At 41.4% G+C, this 18,512-nt stretch overlaps 3 protein-coding genes across 5 annotated transcripts; 2 read left to right on the forward strand and 1 right to left on the reverse strand.

Annotated features, from left to right (window-relative positions):
* Positions 1-146: 146 nt before the first annotated feature.
* On the reverse strand, positions 147-2,915 carry LOC114439035 (U8 snoRNA-decapping enzyme). Of its 3 annotated transcripts, none has more exons than XM_028410751.1 (5): positions 2,806-2,915; positions 1,584-1,721; positions 1,401-1,441; positions 705-957; positions 147-612 (listed from the first exon to the last, which is right to left on the reverse strand). In XM_028410751.1, the coding sequence occupies exons 2-5, from the start codon at positions 1,713-1,715 to the stop codon at positions 367-369; spliced, it is 672 nt and encodes a 223-aa protein (XP_028266552.1). In that variant the 5' UTR covers positions 1,716-1,721; positions 2,806-2,915; the 3' UTR covers positions 147-366. The 3 variants fall into 3 exon arrangements, with proteins under 3 accessions (XP_028266552.1, XP_028266551.1, XP_028266553.1); XM_028410750.1 differs by lacking the exon at positions 2,806-2,915 and adding an exon at positions 1,834-1,941; XM_028410752.1 differs by lacking the exon at positions 2,806-2,915 and adding an exon at positions 1,899-1,929.
* Positions 2,891-8,132, forward strand: LOC114439034 (glutathione synthetase-like). The gene is made up of 13 exons (XM_028410749.1): positions 2,891-3,268; positions 3,684-3,825; positions 4,297-4,442; positions 4,603-4,678; positions 5,015-5,151; positions 5,416-5,532; positions 5,682-5,762; positions 5,910-5,987; positions 6,303-6,372; positions 6,610-6,804; positions 6,889-6,970; positions 7,116-7,305; positions 7,551-8,132. Exons 2-13 carry the CDS (start codon positions 3,694-3,696, stop codon positions 7,672-7,674), a joined length of 1,428 nt encoding a protein of 475 aa, XP_028266550.1. The 5' UTR covers positions 2,891-3,268; positions 3,684-3,693; the 3' UTR covers positions 7,675-8,132.
* An 844-nt stretch (positions 8,133-8,976) lies between these two features.
* Positions 8,977-17,705, forward strand: LOC114438700 (glutathione synthetase-like). The gene is made up of 13 exons (XM_028410222.1): positions 8,977-9,240; positions 9,492-9,636; positions 9,798-9,943; positions 10,099-10,174; positions 10,417-10,559; positions 10,665-10,781; positions 10,881-10,961; positions 12,124-12,201; positions 14,062-14,128; positions 16,005-16,199; positions 16,308-16,389; positions 16,475-16,664; positions 16,744-17,705. The coding sequence occupies exons 2-13, from the start codon at positions 9,502-9,504 to the stop codon at positions 16,898-16,900; spliced, it is 1,467 nt and encodes a 488-aa protein (XP_028266023.1). The 5' UTR covers positions 8,977-9,240; positions 9,492-9,501; the 3' UTR covers positions 16,901-17,705.
* Positions 17,706-18,512: the final 807 nt, after the last annotated feature.

Genomic DNA, 18,512 nt, shown 5'->3' on the forward strand with positions numbered 1-18,512 from the left:
TCGTCATCATCATCACTTTACAATATCAAGAAGGTCCACTGAAGGAGTGTTGATTGAAATCACTTTAATCACTTTAATTAGTTTTTCTTGATGCTGTTTGACATCAACAACATGCTGATGATTCAAAATGACACAGGAAGCCTGAATGTGATGGACAGTGTGAACAACTTTATTTCCACCCATGGTAATGGAGATGATAATGTTGTGCCCCAAACTGTTTGATGCACAGTATGCAATTATGAGTCACAAGCTCAGAATCAGCATGGCGGGGTGTGTGTGTGTGTGTATGTGTGTGAGAGAGAGAGAAAGGGATTACAGAAAGTTAAAATATTGTGTTGTTGAAGCTCAGACATGTGCAGGTGTGTTTTAGAGCTGTTTGCGCTGTGCCCCGGTCAGTGAGAGGGCCGCTCGCAGGCTCTCTGCATTCTGTGAGTGTATTTCCTGTGAGCGTGTGAGGGCTTTGCGCAACTCCTCCAGGGAGGCCATGTTGAAACGCAGCAGAGAACTGACCAGCTGGGAGCGAGCATTACCGATGAAGGAGTGCGACAGAAAATGCGCGAGGCCTCCGCCAGATTTCATGGTGTAGAGCGGGACTCTGACCATCCCCAGAACCTGGACACACAGAGGAAGAACAGGTGACGAGGAAAGGAGGGCATGAGAAAGGGTAAATTGCAGCAATCAGTCATTCTAGAAAGACACATCACCTCCTGTCCATGATCTGTTGCAGTAGATGCAGCCACTCTCTCCACCTCCCTGATCTGCTCCTCCTCAATCTTTTTCACGTAGAAGTGAAGCATAAGGCGGGATGAGAAGGGGGAGGAGAATGGAGGTGAAGAAGGAGGAGCAAAGCAGGACTCTACATGATCTTCAACAGATATAGGTAAAGGTAAGCCCAGCTCCTCTGACAATTCCCTCGTAAGCCCCTCCTCCAGGGTCTCCTTTGATGGATCAACAAGCCTGAAGTGTGAGGTGGGGGGGGGGTCAAAGGTCAGCACCAGTTATTAACACAGATTGATTAACACGGATCGATCTCCTAAGACTTATCGGTGCACAATCAAATAAATCAAAACGATTGAAAAGCTTGCTGAATATTGAACTGAGGTGGTATATAACCAACAGCAGCTATGAAAGGTATATTTCAGCCTTTAATTATAATTTCACTGTGTTGGTGAATGATGCACCAACATTTGACTTCTGTATATCACAGACAAAAAGCCACAGGAGATTCACGTCTTAACACAAAAAAGAGGAAGCTATAGTCTACATTTTCTTATCCTCTGTAGTTCTGCCTTGCAGGATGATGTTTATGTCTATTGCTGGGGCTTGTTTGAAAAAAAAGACGCTCAATGTACCTGTGCACATACAGGGATAAAACAAAAGCTGCACCAGGAAACACTCACCCTCCAGGGAAACCTAGCAGACCATCAAAGCGCATCTGCATCTGTAGAAAGTAAGAGGCTGTTATACACACACACACTGACACACTGCACACGAAAAGGTCTGTAAACAAGTATTTAAAAGATCCATCAATTCAGGTCATACAAACTACAAGATATAAACACCCACACATGCAGAGTGCTCACCAGTATGATGTGTCTGATGGGAAACTTCCCAAACAGCTGAGATTTGGTGTCTGAGTAGAGCATCACATGGCACGCATGCCTGCAGCGTGTGCATTCCAGCGCCTCCTCCCTTGACAGCTGTCCACTCGCCATCAACAACTATACACGTAAACAGTGCAAAAGTATAGTTACAGTTCAGTGTTTATTGATCACTCTGGATGGCTGTCCTGCTCTTGCCAAGCTTTGCCAAGCGTTGCTAAAGTGACGCTACCAAAAAATTTCTTTTGATCATTTCCTTTCAGTCTCTCATGCGCACAGGGAAAAAAGAACTGAAACCTTCTGGTCATCCAGCTTGAAGGCCTGTGTGCTCACACCAGTGGAATCAGGAAGCTTAAAGGAGAAACACTGAGAGTTGTACAGGTTTTAAATGTGTTAGCTCCCTCTGCTGGTGTGGAGTTGGCTGACAACAAGAGGGAATCCCTGCCCTGGGCTGAACTTGTCATTGGAATGTGTTATGTTGATTACATTTACTCAACATGAATAGGTGCTTTATTATATGATCACAAATAACAATTGATTAAAGACAGCTCTCTGGTCCATTTAGACTTACTTATATATACTTATTAAGTATAAATTAATTATTAACATTAGCCAGAGTCATTGCTGTGGATTGGCTTTTAAAATCAGAATCAGAATCAGAATCAGAATCAGAATTACTTTATTTATTTTGATGGCGATTTAAAGATTTTTTATAGGACAAAGAAAAGTACGTTTGTACCTTTTCTGATTTTCTTTCTCAGCATATAAAGGGGTAATAACAATAATGTAAATTTGCAATGATCCACACTTATTTAAAAGTTTACAGAAATTTAATACTGAAAATAACTAATGGGCCAAATACCTGTTAATATGTAAATTTATCTAACTCTCATTTTATTGGTAGTTTATTTTATAATGTATATAAGTTTTTATCTTGTCTTATCTTATTTTTTTGCTGTATCTGTGCTGTTGCAATAATGCAATTTCCCCATTGTGGGACAAATAAAGGTTTTCTTAATCTTAATGTATATTACACACCATGTTACTGCTGACAATGCTAACAAGCAGTCTACTAGAAAATCTGGTATTTTACTAGTTTCATCAGTAGGCTACGTTTAGAATGTAGATAATGCAAATTTCACTATTTTGTATGCTCTGTTTTATACAATCTTACTACAGAAACACACATTTTTTGACAACTTACTACAGGATTGGCTGCCTCTTGCCTCCTAACGTGTTTTCAAAGTGCAGTTTCATCCTTCAGTCAGCAGATTTCCTCCTGCGGCGCTGAATCGACCTTTAATCTGTTTCTGTCCGCGTTGATTGGCTAAATGAAGCAGGTGGTTCACTCCAGCCAATCAGCGACGTCTTTGGAAGCAGGCGGTCTACACATCCGGATCTGGCTGTTTCACATGGTTTCATACATACAAGCGAGTGTGTTGACGTTAGACAGGCCGTTTGAAAAAGTCTCTGTAAGTGATGCACACAGTTTTATCCAGCTAACCTCTAGCTGTCTGAAACCTTCCCGAACAAAAGGCATCACACTGACCGACCGGAGACGCCTGCTAGCTTGAAGGTTGATAGTTAACAAGCTGCTACCACCAGCACCTGGCTGTTAGCTGACGTTGTTGAACTGTAACAACCTGGTTAAAACCCTCTACACCAAGGTACGTGTATTTCCACGTGTTTTGATATTGTACACTGACCTATAACACAAGCATTGTACAAGAAGGAATATAACTTTACGTAATTTTATGTAATTCTACTAGTGGTTATAAACTCTACATTTCTGCGCTGAGCATGTCTTACACAACAGTGACAGCAGCAATTTATTACCAATGTACGATTGGCGTTTTTTTTGTAAACTATACTATTGCAAAGGTGAAAGTGGGTAGTTGCGAAATTGAATTATTAGTTATCATATGCAAGTGAATGTATTGGTCCCACAATGGAAGTAATATGAAATAATATGAAGATATGAAATAAAAATAATATAAGTCGTCCTTCTGTAACGAGGTGTGTTGCCCTCACAGGACTGATGTGATGTTGTCCTTTAGCCTTTAACTGTGTCTCATACTGCAGGAGAGTCAGAATGGCCCAGGGGACACCAGACAACATGATGATGAATACAGAGCTGATTAAAGATTTGGCAGATGTGGCAAAAGATGTAGCACTTCTGAAGGGTGTTCTGATGAGGATCCAGGAAAGCCCCAACTCATCAGAGGTGTGAGTCATACAATGTTACATCATTGTTATCAAGACCTTCCCTGCCCAAGTCAATACACAATTGTACATTAAAAATGAGTTTGGGCGTGAGTGTGTGTTGTTATAACATAGCATAGCAAGTTGCTTAAAACCTTAACATAATATTGATGGAATTTGAAATAAAAAGATATAAAATCTTATTTCTGAATGGTATGTCCACCTGTTAAGTTGTGAGCCAATGAACAGAGGAAATTCTTCCATATGAGTGGACTGTTAAACCGTTGATTAACCAGCCACATTCAGTGTCATGTCAGGAATTTGTTCTGCTTTAGGGCAGAGGATCTTTATTAAGCCTTTATTATGCAGGTTTTTATCCTAAATGCATATTTTCATTCCTCACATGCCTTGTCTGGCGCTTGTTTTTTTTGTTGATTGTTTTTTAATGCCAGCATTCCTTTCTGACATTTTCTCTGTATGTTTTTTTTTCCAGCTTGTTACCTACGCTCCATTCACACTCTTCCCCACTCCTGTGCCTAAAGCTGTGTTCCAGCAGGCTCTGGCTGTGCAAACTCACTATAACACACTGGTGGACAAGATCAGTCAGGACACAGAGTTTCTACAAGAGGCATTAGCTAGGTAGGATTATCTCCTGTTTCCAATAGCAACATAGCATCACAAAAATTTTTTAGGTGGCCTCACATTCTTTAAGAAAGTCTCTTTGCTAATAATTCCTGTTAAGATGTATTATAGTACAAGTATTTATTGTCAGTAGTATTTACAGTGTCTCTTGTTGTAGTACCATTGAAGTGGATAATTTCACTGCAAGGCTGTTCCAAATCCACCAACAGATTCTGAAAGAAGGAAGGTCTCAGGTATGTCAGTGTATTAAAAAAAATCAACATCTTTACATTTGTTCATACTAGTGTTATCTTTTAAAAGGGGTTAGTGTTATATGTTTGTTCCTCCTTACTACCTAGAAGTGTGACTGTTGACCTTCTCTGGAATGGATTAGGTTTTCTGTTGTTGAATAAATAGATGATGTGTGCGAGAGAATCAATGTGCACCCGCATGGCGCTTTAGAGAAAGTTTACAGATGCAGGTGTGATGAAAGGCGCTTGTAATTATGAATGTGAACTGACAAGATGGTCAAATTTGATTGAATGTGTTAAAAATCAAAGTTGAATGTGGCTTCTGTGTCTTCCTTTCAGTCGATTGTGTTGGGTCTTAATCGGTCTGACTACATGGTGGACCAAAAAGATGAGACGTCTGCTCTGAAGCAGATTGAGATCAACACCTTTGCTGCTAGTTTTGGAGGCCTTTCGTTACGCACACCCGATGTACATAGGTAAGCATGCACATCAGAATATCACCCAAAGACCGTGCAAGTCACAGGGCAAACAAATTGTGTTACATATTTAAACTCAGCAGATCATGTTACCCAAGGCTGTCTGTTATAGCTGGTCCACAGTTTGGCTGCCCCCCTTAGGCAGCTGCTTTTCTTGTGTTTCAAAAAAATTAAACTGAATTTTTCAATTGAAGAAATAAGTGACAGAGAGTAAGATAATGCAGACTGTAAATAATGTGCCGTCTGTACTGTCTTGCTTGACAGGCACATCCTTAAGGTGGCCGGCAGGCTGGAGGAGAGTGGGCGCATCCTTGACAACAATCCTGCAGCAGGGCTGGCTGGGGCAGTCGCTAAAGCCTGGGAGCTCTATGGATCAGAGAGGTAGGAGTGAAGTGCTTGTACATATACTGTATATATGTGTGCGGATTATAACATTATAGATGTTGTTTGCCTGCAAAGTCTGACTGTAATTAAGAAATCAGTTAAAAATAGCTGAGAGTGTTTTTAAGGAGTAATTTTTGTTACTACAGAGCGGTGGTCATGTTTTTGGTGGAAGAGTCTCAAAGGAACATCTTTGATCAGCGATACATTGAAAATGAATTGTGGAAGAGGTGGGTGTTAGCAGGTGTTCATACCCCAGTGACTGTACATTCTGTTGTCCATCTAAGCTTCGATGGCATGTCTATTTCACTGTGTGAGCTGGACACAAACTCAGCTTCTGAGTTACTTATTAGGTCTGCGTTTTTGTTTTGTTTCAGAAACATTCCCACAGCAAGAAAGCGGTTCAATGATGTCTGTAAAACAGGGACTCTCGATAAGGACAAGAGGCTGTTTGTGTAAGTCTGCAAAACAATTTATTCATGGCTGACAATGAATTAAAAATGAGGATCTTAACTGGCATGTTTATGTATCTGAGTACCACTCTACTGTAATGCAAATTAGGATGTAGGATGTTTTGTTTTGGAGTTATAGGATTTATTTCTGTGTTCATAAAAATTCGGCTTTGCAGATCTATCTTGGCATCTTTATTATAAATATTTCTCATTCATTCATGTTGTCAGTACTGGTTATTTAAAATTTTGTTATATTTTAGAACTCAATAGATACATTTTGTATGTACTTAATGTACATTTATGTCACTCTCATTTCAGTGATGGCCAGGAGGTTGCAGTGGTGTACTACAGGAATGGTTACATGCCTGAGAACTACACATCTGAACAGGTCTCTGTTTTGTGTCTTCTAATTTTTATAGGTGTTGGTGAGCAGACAGTACAAGGATTAATGAGACATCTCTTAGCCTTCTCATCACTCCTTATCTCTTTTCATGCTTTTCTTTCACTGCGTTAAACAACACAGTTGTCTCTCACTGGACAAAATCATTTCTCTTAAGGCAAAAAAAGCTGATGATGTACAATGATGTATTGTGATGCATAGATATCTGGGCTTTTTGAATTGTAGACCTGGGAGGCCCGTCTTCTGATGGAGCGCTCTTTGGCTGTGAAATGTCCAGATATCGGCACCCACCTAGCTGGAACCAAGAAGGTCCAAGAGGTGCTCGCCCGGCCGGGAGTTGTTGAGAGGTTCTTCCCCGACCAGCCTCACGTAGTGGAGCAGATAAGGGCAACATTTGCTGGCCTCTACACTCTAGACATGGTGAGACAATGACACAGCACAATCACTCCGTCAAATGCCATGACTGACTGTTTCTTGTTCTGCTGCTGTTGCTCTGGTCCTTAGGGCCCAGAAGGTGACAAAACAGTAGAAATAGCTTTGGCATCACCAGACCGGTTTGTGCTGAAACCACAGCGAGAAGGAGGAGGTACAGAGAGAAAAACTTTTCTTCTTTAGGTTTATTCTGATTTTTCTGCTTGCTAGTGTGTCTACAGTGGCTTTCTGGTCACAATAGGTTTTTTAAATTCTCCTAAATAATATAGCAGTTAACTTTACTGTAATGTTCTTTTTAGGTAACAACCTCTATGGATCAGAGATCTGTCAGGTCCTGGAGGGAGTGAAGGAGAGTAAAGAGCGGATGGCTTATATTCTTATGGAGAAAATCCAACCCACCCCCCAGCTGAACTACTTGCTTAGACGAGATGCTCCCCTCAAAATAAGCAACTGTCTCAGTGAACTAGGAGCATTTGGAGCATATGTAAGGTATGTGATCACTTCTGCACTGACAATTTTGTGAGATTTACGTTGATGTGGATCTTGACCCCTGAGCTAGGCACTTTAATCTGTGCTTGTTTCTAATTACAATGTTTAGCCATCTGACCCACATCTTTGTTGTTTTTTCTTTCACTCTTATTTCAGCTGAAATAAACATGGTTATTTTGTAGATTTTCAGTTGTGTGTCCCTCACATGAAATGTTTCAGTGTGCTTTCTGTCTGTTACCTTACAGGCAGGGTAAGGACATGGTGATGAATGAATGTGTGGGACATCTGCTGAGGACCAAGAGCTCAGAACATTCAGATGGGGGTGTAGCAGCAGGAGTGGCTGTACTGGACAATCCGCTGCTCGTCTGACATCTGACAGTCCTACCTGCAGCGACAGACAACATAAAGTCATGGTCTCACACACACTGTATCTGACTGTGCCAGCAGTGATGTGAAGCTACAGTTCCCACATGCAATTTGTTCATGAATCATAATATCTCAGTGCAGGTTCAGGTCATTGCTGGTAGATGAAGCCTCTCAAGGACTCCTGCTGTCAGAGGTCACAAAGAGACAAAAGTCTTTCTGTTACCTCAAGTACAGCTCTTTCCGAAAGATGAGGACCATCTTTTTCAGGTTTGACATTGATGATTCAATTTAAAATGTCTCAAATGAATGCATTTGTTTTTATACAATTGCAAAAAATGCATGTTGATATAAAATGCCCAGATCACCACATGTAAAAGACAGAATCTGATCTTCATGACATGTAAATTGAGACTTGTTCACATTTGTACATTTTTAATAAAAAAAGTCTTTCAGGAGCTTAATCACGTGTGTTTAGTGGAACATTTTGAAAGAAAACTCTGCTATCTTGTCAGACATTCATGTTACTACAGTATGTTGAGCTCTTCCAAAGCACAGTGAGGCCAAAGGTAGATGAAAAGAAAAGCAAAATGTCTAGCACATTTACACAGTGAAAATGTCATCATCAATATAAAAATTGCCACCACTGAACTTTTCTCATCTTGAGAAGAGAATTAGCTTTAGTGTGTTCTGGCTGTTCTTTTTAGTCCATCATGGTGTGTTAGACCTGGTTTGACTATGTGTTGGAGGAGACGGATGGTTTCATTTATTTGGTTGTGTTTTACAATCAATTGTTCATCACAGATGCCATTGAAGGGCAGAGACATGTAGGCATCAAACATGATGTACAGAGGTGCCCCTCTGACAAAGGAATTTGTAACTTGACTCTTGAGCGCGAAGATGTACTGAACTTCTTCTGGTTCTGGACTGAGCCCTAGAAGGAGATTCTGGACTGAGGCCCTAGAAGAAGGTGTCTACCTCTGCTTCTGTCTCATTCTGCAGAATTTAAGCATGTGCTTATCTCCTCCACAGAGCCATGATTTTATCTTTTTATCTGTTATGCATTTTTAAGGTCACATGCGTCTTTCTTTTTGCCTTTTTTCAACTCTAACATCATATTGAGCCTTGCCTCTGAATTAGAAATAGTTCTGTGGATGTTTAGAGAAGATTTTTTTTCACATCAACACACAATTGAGGATCCAGCAGGAGGAACAGCTGCCTATGACCTAACCTCACCAGACTGAGCCCTTGTCTCAACGTGCGCTTCAGTCCCGCCTCTTCCTCATTGTCTCTGTTTTTCACTACCACCCCACACTCCACCTTCCACCAGGGGACTCAAGGAGACTTTAAGGACAATTGAGGACATATGAACTACGTCCGTGAAGAAGAATGTGGAGATTGTGGTGTTGAGCTTCTTCTTTTTGCTTCAGGATTGGCTTCACTGCACTTGTGTTACAGTTTCAGGGCAGTTGCAGAAGTGTCGGTTCTTATCAATGCATCTGCAGTGAGGCAATCAGTCAGCACTTTCATCTCAGCAACACTTCCTTAGAGGCACAGTCTTTTGACACTGTGGTAAGCATGTATGTTTTTACCACTTCATAATGAGCTCTTGTTTAGTATTTAGATCAGGGGTCTCAACTCAAAGACAGAACCACAGCTGGTCTTCATGGCATAAGAGGGCCATTAAAGTTTAGTATTTTTCTTTTCCCAACATACTTTTGTCATACTTCACAAAAATGAAGATGTCTATGTTTCTAGCTTGGACAGAAAACACACACACACACACACATATTTATATAACTGTGGCTTTATTCTGCTTTCAGGTCCATCAAGATGCCAACAAACGTGTTTCTCCAGCAGCTGATCACAGATCCTGGCAGGCTCACAAATCTAGCAGATAAAGCCAAAGAGACTGCCTTTGAACATGGACTTATAATGCGGACAAGAGAGACCCCAAATTCATCAGAGGTAGGGGGAACTACACTGGTTTTTCTCTTTTGATCAGATTGACTAAGACTGATTTTCATTGAAATAAACAAACAACCCTGACGTTTATGAATAAATGACAGTTCTTTCCAAATGCCCTGTTGAGAACAGCCACACACAAATGTTCCGTGTCATGTTTTCAGGTGGTGACCTACATTCCATTCACACTCTTCCCCTCTCCGGTGCCCAAAGCTGACCTTCTTCAGGCTGTGGCAGTGCACACTCATTTCAACATGCTGGTGGACAGGGTCAGCCAGGACCCAGACTTCCTGGAGGAGGCCCTTGGAAGGTATGAGGTGGAAATATTGGTGATGTGGATTAAAATTGTTTCAAAGTTTTAAAAAATTTAAAGAAAAGTGATTTAATTATTATTAGTAAAATAGAGATTCCAATTGAAACTGGCGGTACTTTGCTCTTGAGTTCATGTTTCTCTCGATCTTACAGTACTATCCAGGCAGATGATTTCACAGCCAAATTGTTTGATATATACAGACAAGTGCAAAAGGAAGGTCAGATACAGGTAAGAAACTTAACTTATTCTTTTGAATAATTGTCATTATCACAGAAAATTAAAGTGATAAATATGTTATATACACTACATATACTCTTCTTAAAATATGTGAAGAATCATCCCCTCTCAGTCTTTTCACAAAAACTACGCCCATAAGTGGCTGTAGTAAGAGGAGCAGAGGATGAAGCTAAAACATTTCTGAGTAAAATTAGCTTTAATGTGTTCTGAATTGTGTGTCTTCTTTTTTTTAGTCCATTGTGGTGGGTTTGAACCGGTCTGACTACATGTTGGACATGGAGACGAACACCAAAACCTGTACTCTGAAACAAGTAGAGATCAACACGATTGCAGCAGCTGGTTTTGGTGTGACTGACAGTCTTCCTAAAGTGCACAGGTATCAGAGGACAGTGTTTTGATTAATGGATTTTATCAACAACAGAATGGTAGATGATATTAGTTTTTGTTCTGTTACTTGTATGTCTACTAAAATATTCATCAGGAGCATACTGAGATCTGTTGGTCTGGTGAAGGAGAGCGAGTGTGTCCAGGATTCCTTCAAGACTCCTCAAATGTGTGCCGCTCTTGCCAAAGCCTGGGAGCTATATGGTGAACAGAAGTAAGTGATGGTGGAGGTCAGCACACTATTTAGACTTAACCAGCAACTGAATGATACAAATCAGCAGCTGAATGGTCTCCATCTTCATCCTCTGTGTAGTGCAGTGATTCTGTTTCTGGTGGAAGATGTTCAGCTGAGCAAACTTTGTCATCGTTACCTCGAGAAAGAACTTTGGGACAGGTATGTGGATCAAAGATTGTCCAGGTCCAAGTAATTTAAGTTTACACACTGCCCTATGAATGTGGATGTAGGGGGGACACTGTCACTGTACCATGCTGATATGATCCACCTGCTGACTATTTGCACTGTTTACTCTACTACTAGATCACATTTGTTTATTACATGTTATATGTATGCACTAAATCAGCGGTCCCCAACCTTTTTTGCACCACGGACCGGTATCATGTAAAATAATACTTTCACGGACCGGCACAGAAAAAAAAAAAAAAAACAAAAAAAAACAAAGTGCATAAACAGACTCTTACTCTTATGCTTAATTAGTGGGAGCCTTTGAGCTTTCCCAGCAATGAGGCGGTCCCATCTGGGGATAATGGGAGACATGACACCCGAAGTGTGTTTCTTATGTCCAGTCCACTCCGTAATTTTGTTTTGGCCGTCATTAATTGCTTCAGTCGTTCTTGTTCATGTTTTCTTCCATGGCTCGTCTTTTAATGCAGGGTGCTCGGTCTCGCAGTTTTGAAGGCTTCGTTTCATTTGCGAGTCTGTCGCCACATATCACTCAGAGCGGACTTGGTGTGTGAGAATCACCTGTTGCAATAAATCCGTATTTTAAATAGGACTCCTGATATAGTCTTTTAAATGCGGGTTTCTTTTTCTTTGAAGGGGTAGGCTCCTCTTCTTCTGTCTCCTCGTTAGGCCTTTTCCCCTTTCCGAAGAAGCTCTCCAAAGACGTTTGTTTTTTATTTATTTTTGCTGCTTGTGGGCTTAATTTTGGGGTTCCGTATCCTGTGACCGAGACAAGCGTCTGGGCAGGTGCTTAAAGGCACAGGCGGATGAATCTGATCGATTTATAAATGAAACAGCTGTCAGACTCAGATAATGAATAATATATGTTTTGCTCAGTCTTTCTGTGCGGCCCGGTACCAAATGACCCACGGACCGGTACCGGTCCCCGGCCCGGTGGTTGGGGACCACTGCACTAAATCACTAAGGCAAATTCCTAGTAATGTGAAACCTCTTCACTTAAATGGCAATAAACACAATTCTGATTCTGATTGCTCTGCATCTGAATACAGAAAGAACCAGAGAGAGAGCTAAGAATAAGTGTGATAAAATGTGAACATAATTAATACAAAGAAGAAAACACTCTCTTCCTTTGCAGGAACGTTCCTGTTATCCGCAGAACATTTGACGAGGTGTCAAGACATGGCTCTTTGGATGGAGACAAAAGATTGTTTATGTGAGTAAGGTTCAGCTATAAATCATTTTCTTGACTGCATTTAATCTTTTAGAAAATATGCATAGTCACTTTTATGCTGAGACTTAGATAAGAATATTGATACCATATTTGCTTTTGTTTACTCAGTATAATGTGATATTTTTATGTATGTATACTTAATTGCTTAGACCAGGGGTGTCCAAACTACGGCCCGCGGGCCAACTGCGGCCCGCGGTCGGATTTTCTATGGCCCGCGGCTTCTATCTTAAAATTAGTTATTTTTGGCCCGCCAGCCAAACAGAGTAAATCATACAAAATCAACAGGCAATTCTTATTTTTGTTTTTAACTCATTGTGTAACATTTGCATCATGATTTTCTGAGCAGAACATTATCACTCTCTTGCTGTCTGCATCGTGGTGCGTCACGCGGTGCTGCAGGGCTTGGTTGTTGGTTCCAGCTACGCAGAGGGCTCGGAAGGTGCAAAACACCGGTTCAGCACTTCGACACAATTCACTACGAGACTAAACATGCTTCTGCATACAACCTGCTATCAGAGAGCGTCTGTATTGCATAAGTGAAATTCTCCAAAACTACGGAGCCCCTCTGTGACATGGTAAAAAAGAAATAAATTGTGGCCACGAATTATAACGTGCACACGAAATATTGTTATTATTAGTTGTAGTATAGTAGCCCTATTAGAATTCATGGACCGGGTGCATGGGAGCAGGTGCCCGGCCAGAGAGCAACCTCCCCGTGCAGCAATGAGCGTCCCTCTCTGGGGAACGTGCCGGAGTACTGGGGGCTCCAGGGGCGCATCATGTCGCTCCCTGCTGCCCGCTCCTGCCCGCACCAGGTTGCAGGGAGCGATGCTAGAGCCATTAGAGAAGTTAAAGCGACATGATGGAGAGGGAGAGAGACGCTCATTGCTCCCTGCTGCCCAGGGAGGCTGCGTCCTGGCTGGCAGCCTGCTCGGGCCTTTTTACCAGCGGCTGGATAAAAGCAGCTCTCCAGAAATGCGAACATTTGTAAATCATGAATTAGTTTGTGTCGTGTGAGCAGACGGTCTGTTATAAACTGTGATGTTTTATTGGTGCAGCAGAGCAGTCCTTTGCTTGTTAACGTTCTCGTTAGACTGTCAGCTGTACAGAGACGCGGCACTTCTCTCTGACTCCGTCATTCGGTACGCATCTGTCGTAAGGCACGTCATTACGTTTTTACGTCTCGTTGGCATGCACTGCAAACCTGTGTAAACATTAAATTACCAGACCCTTTGAGATCAGCACAAAATGACTCCCACCTAGTCTACCTGACATTTTACTGATGTCTGCTGCTCCTAAACCAGACCTGGCACATATGATCAGATCTCACCTTCACAGTAGAGTCAATAACTTGCCTGTTGCTGTTATCACAACAACAGTTTCTGAATGTTTTAAATGTATGCTGTAAATTCAGATATTCAGACATTTTCTGATCTGTCATCTGAACACTAAGATGTTATTTTGTTTGCTGTGTAAGATGTAATATGTTACAAAACAGCATACACATTTTTATTGTTTAAAATAATAACATCGGGAACTGTTGGCCCTCGGAGACTTTCGCATTATCGAATCTGGTCCTCCCCGAAAAACGTTTGGCCACCCCTGGCTTAGACATACATACAAAATATGTCAGCTTGTTTTAAAGCTGATTATTTGAACATTATAACCAGTCAAGCTGTTTCCTTGAATCAAGCCTTTATGCTAAGCTAAGCTAAACACCAGCTGTCAGTACTATAATAATACCACAACAGTCAAACAGCCTGTAACTTGCAGCAGTTATAGTGTCTTTAACAATATATATATATTAGAATCAATTTTAACACTTTCTAATTAACTCTGCAGACATAGTAAGGAGGTAGCTGTAGTGTACTACCGCTATGGCTACATGCCAGACCACTACAATCAACAGGTGAGATGTGATTGTTTAAATGTGTTTCTTTTTGTAACTAACCTGAGGGCAGTGGACACAGGTTGATACTAATTCAATTCAATTCGGTTTTATTTATATAGCACCCTGTACAATCAACATTGTCTCAGGGTGCTTTACAGACACCCAGAGTCCGAACCCCCAAGCAGGTGGGGCAATAGAGATGGTGGTGTTGAGAAAGTGGGGGAACTGCTCGGTGGATCATGTTTGTGTCCCCCTGCAGCCTAGGCCTATAGCAGCACAGTCTTATGCAAAAGTTTAGGCACCCCTTAGGAAAATCACTGCATCAGTTTGTCACTTGCTGAGCGTTTGAAGCAGCAACTTCATTTTAACATATGTTAAACCTTTTGGAAACAGAAACATTTCAGCAGTGAAATAACTTTTATTGGCCCAACAGAAACATTTTTATGTGCATTTAAACAAAAATAGGCATGTGCATAAATTTGGGCACCCCAAAGAAATAATTACATTAATATTTAGTAGAGCTTCTTTTTGCTGCAATAACAGCCTGTAGACGCCTCCTATAGCCACAGACAGTCCCTGAAGTCTGGCAGGTGGCATTTTGACCTATTCTTCCATACAAAACAGCTCCAGGTCAGTCAGGTTTCTTGGCTTCTGTGCATAGACAGCCTGCTTCAAATCAATGCATACATTTCCAGTGATGTTGAGGTCTGGGGACTGGGATGGTTGTTCCAGAACATTGTACTTGTGCTTCGGCACAAATTCCTCGGTGGATTTTGAACAGTGCTTAGAATCATTGTTCTGTTGAAACATCCAACCCTGGCGTGGCTTCAACTTTGAGACCTCTTGAACATTCTTGTCAAGAATCTGCTGATACTGAGAGGAATGCATGTGGCCTAACCTATACTGTAACTTTAACAAGGTCTCTAGTACCTGTGCTAGCCACACAGCCCCATGACATGATGGACCCTCCACCAAATGTCATGGTAGGCAATAAGTTCCTTTCATGGAGTTCAATGTGTTTTTTACACCATGCATGCCTCCTCTGGTTGTGGCCAAATAACTCTCTCTTAGTCTCATCTGACCACAGTATTTCTTTCCTAAAATGCTTCTTTCTTGTCCAGATGTGCTTTTGCATAACTCATGTGACTCTTCTTGTGATGAACACTCAAGAAATGCTTTTGGTGCATAACCCTTCCTATGAGCTATTCCTGGTGCAAAGTACGCTGGATTGTGGAACAATTACACCATCAGCAGCCAGATGATCTTGTAATTCTCTGATCACAGCAGTTATCTATATAGTCTTGTTATATAATTGATTCCACCTGTCTTTGCAACTGAAGATCTAATGAGCCAAACAAAGCCCTGTTTGTGCTTCAACCTGTCATCTATAAATCCCTACAGGTCTTGAAATGGATGTGACTGAAAGGGTGCCCAAATTTATGCACATGCCTATTTTTGTTTAAATGCACTTAAAAATGTTTGTTTCTTAAAAGTTATTTCACTACTGAAATGTTTCTGTTTCCATGAGGTATAATATATGTAAAAATAAAGCTGCTGCTTCAATAACTCAGCAGGTGACGCACTGATTATCCTTAGGGGTGCCTAAAATTTTGCATAAGACTGTAGCTATGATAACAATTGTCTGTCTGGGAAAATGCTGATATAACATATTTTAGACTCAAAAGCACTGATTGTGGATTGCAAATACACCCAATAGCAACATTTCTGGTTACTGGGTTGCTATTGTGGCTTCTCCAGCTGCTGAGGGAATGATGATTCTCAATGATTTTGAGTTTTTATGTTAAGAAGTGCTATCATGTTGCCGACTATCTACTCTCTTTTGATACTGAGTGATTTACTTTAAGTTATTCCTAATCCATAATTCATAATGCAGAGATGGGCTGTTCGTCTTATGATGGAGCAATCTCTGGCTGTCAAGTGTCCAAATATTAGCACTCATCTTGTTGGAACCAAGAAAGTCCAGCAGGTGCTCTCCAGACCTGGAGCTCTGGAGAGGTTCTTCCCCAACCAGCCGGGAGCTGTGGAGCAGATCAGAGCAGTGTTTGCTGGTCTCTACACTCTGGACATGGTGAGAAAACCTGCTGTGTTACAGGTCGACATCTCACCGTGGCCTCTCCGGGGCTCTGTAGGAATTTGTATGAAAATATAGAAGAAGTTAAAGTATTTACTGCTTCAGGGTCCAGAGGGGGACCGGGCAGTGGACATGGCTTTAGAAAACCCACACAACTATGTCCTGAAGGCTCAGAGAGAAGGAGGAGGTAAAAGCCTGCATATGGGATTCAGCTTCCACATGTATGTTCAGACAGATCATTAATTACTTTATGTGTGTTTTGGCAACATCAGGGAACAATATCTTTGGAGAGGACATAGTCAGAGTGCTGCAGGAGGTGAAACGGGACCAGAGGAGAGCTGCTTATATTCTGATGGACAGGATTCGACCTAAAACAGTCCCAAACATCCTGCTGGAGAAAGGTCTGCCACTCACACTCGCCTCTGTCTGCTATGAAATTGGAGTTCATGGTGCATATGTGAGGTACAGTAACACAGACTGACACTGTATTGTTAATGTAAAAAGAATCAATCAATCATAATACATCTGTATCTCCATCCAGGCACAGAGGACAGATGGTCCTCAACGAGACTGTTGGTGTCATTTTGAGGACAAAGAGCATTGAGCATGATGATTCAGGGGTGTGCAATGGCATGTCTGTGTTTGACACCCCACTCATCATCCCAAGTCTCTCTCAGGATTTCCAAAGTGTCTCATAAAACAAAACTAACCTGTCAATCAAAGACTTTCCAGTGTGATAATTGTGACATAATAAGACAGTGATTGCATTATTTTTGCAAGTGGAACAAAATTCATTTTTTTGCAGATTATATGTGAAAACTATGCTGTCATCAAACAATGCTGCCTGTAGTTTGGTAAACTGAACACTAGATGGTAGTCAAAGCAAAGAAATTTCCTCAGCCAGTGAACACTCACAGCAGGAAATCCATAGTTAAAACAGCTTAATCGGTGGTGCAGTGCAACATATAATAGTATCAAATACATTTAATTATGGTGCAAACACATCGTCACTTATAGGTGAGTCTTGTTTTCCATAAATATATGTAAATGTATATGATTTGCCAATTATTTTAGTGTGTACATAAACCCATCAGAGTCGACACCTCATACTGTGATCAGGTTTAAGGGCTTAATTGTCTATAAATTGTTGCTGTGGTAACATGGAAATGAATATAGATGTATAATGACAATCACTTTGTGTTTTAGCTGTCCAACGACCAAATGTTAATCCTCATGTTCCTTGCTCAGAACCCTTCCTAGATACAGCTTCTCACAGTGCCACAGATCTACAAGTGTTCCTGTTATTTTGTCCACCATGTTTTTGTTTCAGATTAGAATCCATGTTGGTGCTGACTTGCACCAAAGACTGACACATTCCAGTGAGCGGTGAGGGGTCGTCAAACAGAAACAAGGGTCATTGTCAGCTAAGGCTGTCAGCACCACAGGCTCTCCCACAGGAAAGAGTCCAGCATTGACTGTTCCACTGCCGCAGCAGCTCCAGAAATATACCTCGGTGTTTTGTTGAGCGGGAGATGGTGACTATAGCAAGGCTATAGGCATCAATTCTGAACAATAAACAATAAGGCTGACATGTAATTTGAAAGGCTTTGCTTATTTTGCCATGTGATTAGTCACATGATTATTATGGGAAGTTCAAAGTAGTGCTTTGTTTGTTTACAGTATTATCAGTTTAAATCTCACTATGCAGCTCTATCAGCTTATGATGCAGACCAAACGTTTGCAGTGTAATAAGCCAGTTACACAAGCGCTGGCCCAGATAGCAAGTAACCTCTCTCCCCTTCTAAGTATGAGTGGAGAGTGTGTGGATTAGTATGTGTTGAACAGGCAGAGGAGAGGGAAAGAGAGTCAGGATGTGGGTCATGGCAGGATGGAAGTGGGTCAGAGTCACCCAGCTCCTCTCTGCTCTGGCTTTTCAAAGAGGAAGTCTGGGGGAGTGGCAGCGTCAGCAGCATTTATCTGTGTCTGTTAGAATGTTCTTAATCAATAACAGCCTCTTGTGGTTCTATATGCGGAGACACAGCGACGACACGGAGCACCCGCTGCTTGATTCTTTTTTTTTTTTTTGGACTACATCCTGTTAACAAGAATAGCTGGAAGTAGAAGCGGCACTGTCAGTTTCTGGAACATGTGCCCCCTGGTTCTCAGTGTACCTTTGACCACAACTGCTAATTTCCTATTATGCCAGTGTTTGTTTTTCCTCCCAGAATACCAGAAAACATCCAACAGTCCTGTCCTGTCTTACCATCTAGCCAGGAAAATACAGAATTACTGGCATCACTGGGCTAAATT

Source organism: Parambassis ranga, chromosome 7, assembly GCF_900634625.1.
Source record: "Parambassis ranga chromosome 7, fParRan2.1, whole genome shotgun sequence".
NCBI classification, from domain to species: domain Eukaryota; kingdom Metazoa; phylum Chordata; class Actinopteri; family Ambassidae; genus Parambassis; species Parambassis ranga.

Excerpts from the sequence above, each read along its gene's own strand:
- LOC114439035 (XM_028410750.1), bottom strand. The coding sequence starts at position 1,854 with ATGATCAAAAGAAATTTTTTG. Across the intron at positions 1,722-1,833 it reads TGATCAAAAGAAATTTTTTG|TTGTTGATGGCGAGTGGACA; the intron begins GTAGCGTCACTT and ends TTACGTGTATAG. Across the intron at positions 1,442-1,583 it reads CCATCAGACACATCATACTG|ATGCAGATGCGCTTTGATGG; the intron begins GTGAGCACTCTG and ends TACTTTCTACAG.
- LOC114439034 (XM_028410749.1), top strand. The coding sequence starts at position 3,694 with ATGGCCCAGGGGACACCAGACAACATGATGATGAATACAGAGCTGATT. Across the intron at positions 4,443-4,602 it reads CTACAAGAGGCATTAGCTAG|TACCATTGAAGTGGATAATT; the intron begins GTAGGATTATCT and ends CTCTTGTTGTAG. Across the intron at positions 6,971-7,115 it reads ACCACAGCGAGAAGGAGGAG|GTAACAACCTCTATGGATCA; the intron begins GTACAGAGAGAA and ends TGTTCTTTTTAG.
- LOC114438700 (XM_028410222.1), top strand. The coding sequence starts at position 9,502 with ATGCCAACAAACGTGTTTCTCCAGCAGCTGATCACAGATCCTGGCAGG. Across the intron at positions 10,782-10,880 it reads GAGCTATATGGTGAACAGAA|TGCAGTGATTCTGTTTCTGG; the intron begins GTAAGTGATGGT and ends TCCTCTGTGTAG. Across the intron at positions 14,129-16,004 it reads CAGACCACTACAATCAACAG|AGATGGGCTGTTCGTCTTAT; the intron begins GTGAGATGTGAT and ends TTCATAATGCAG.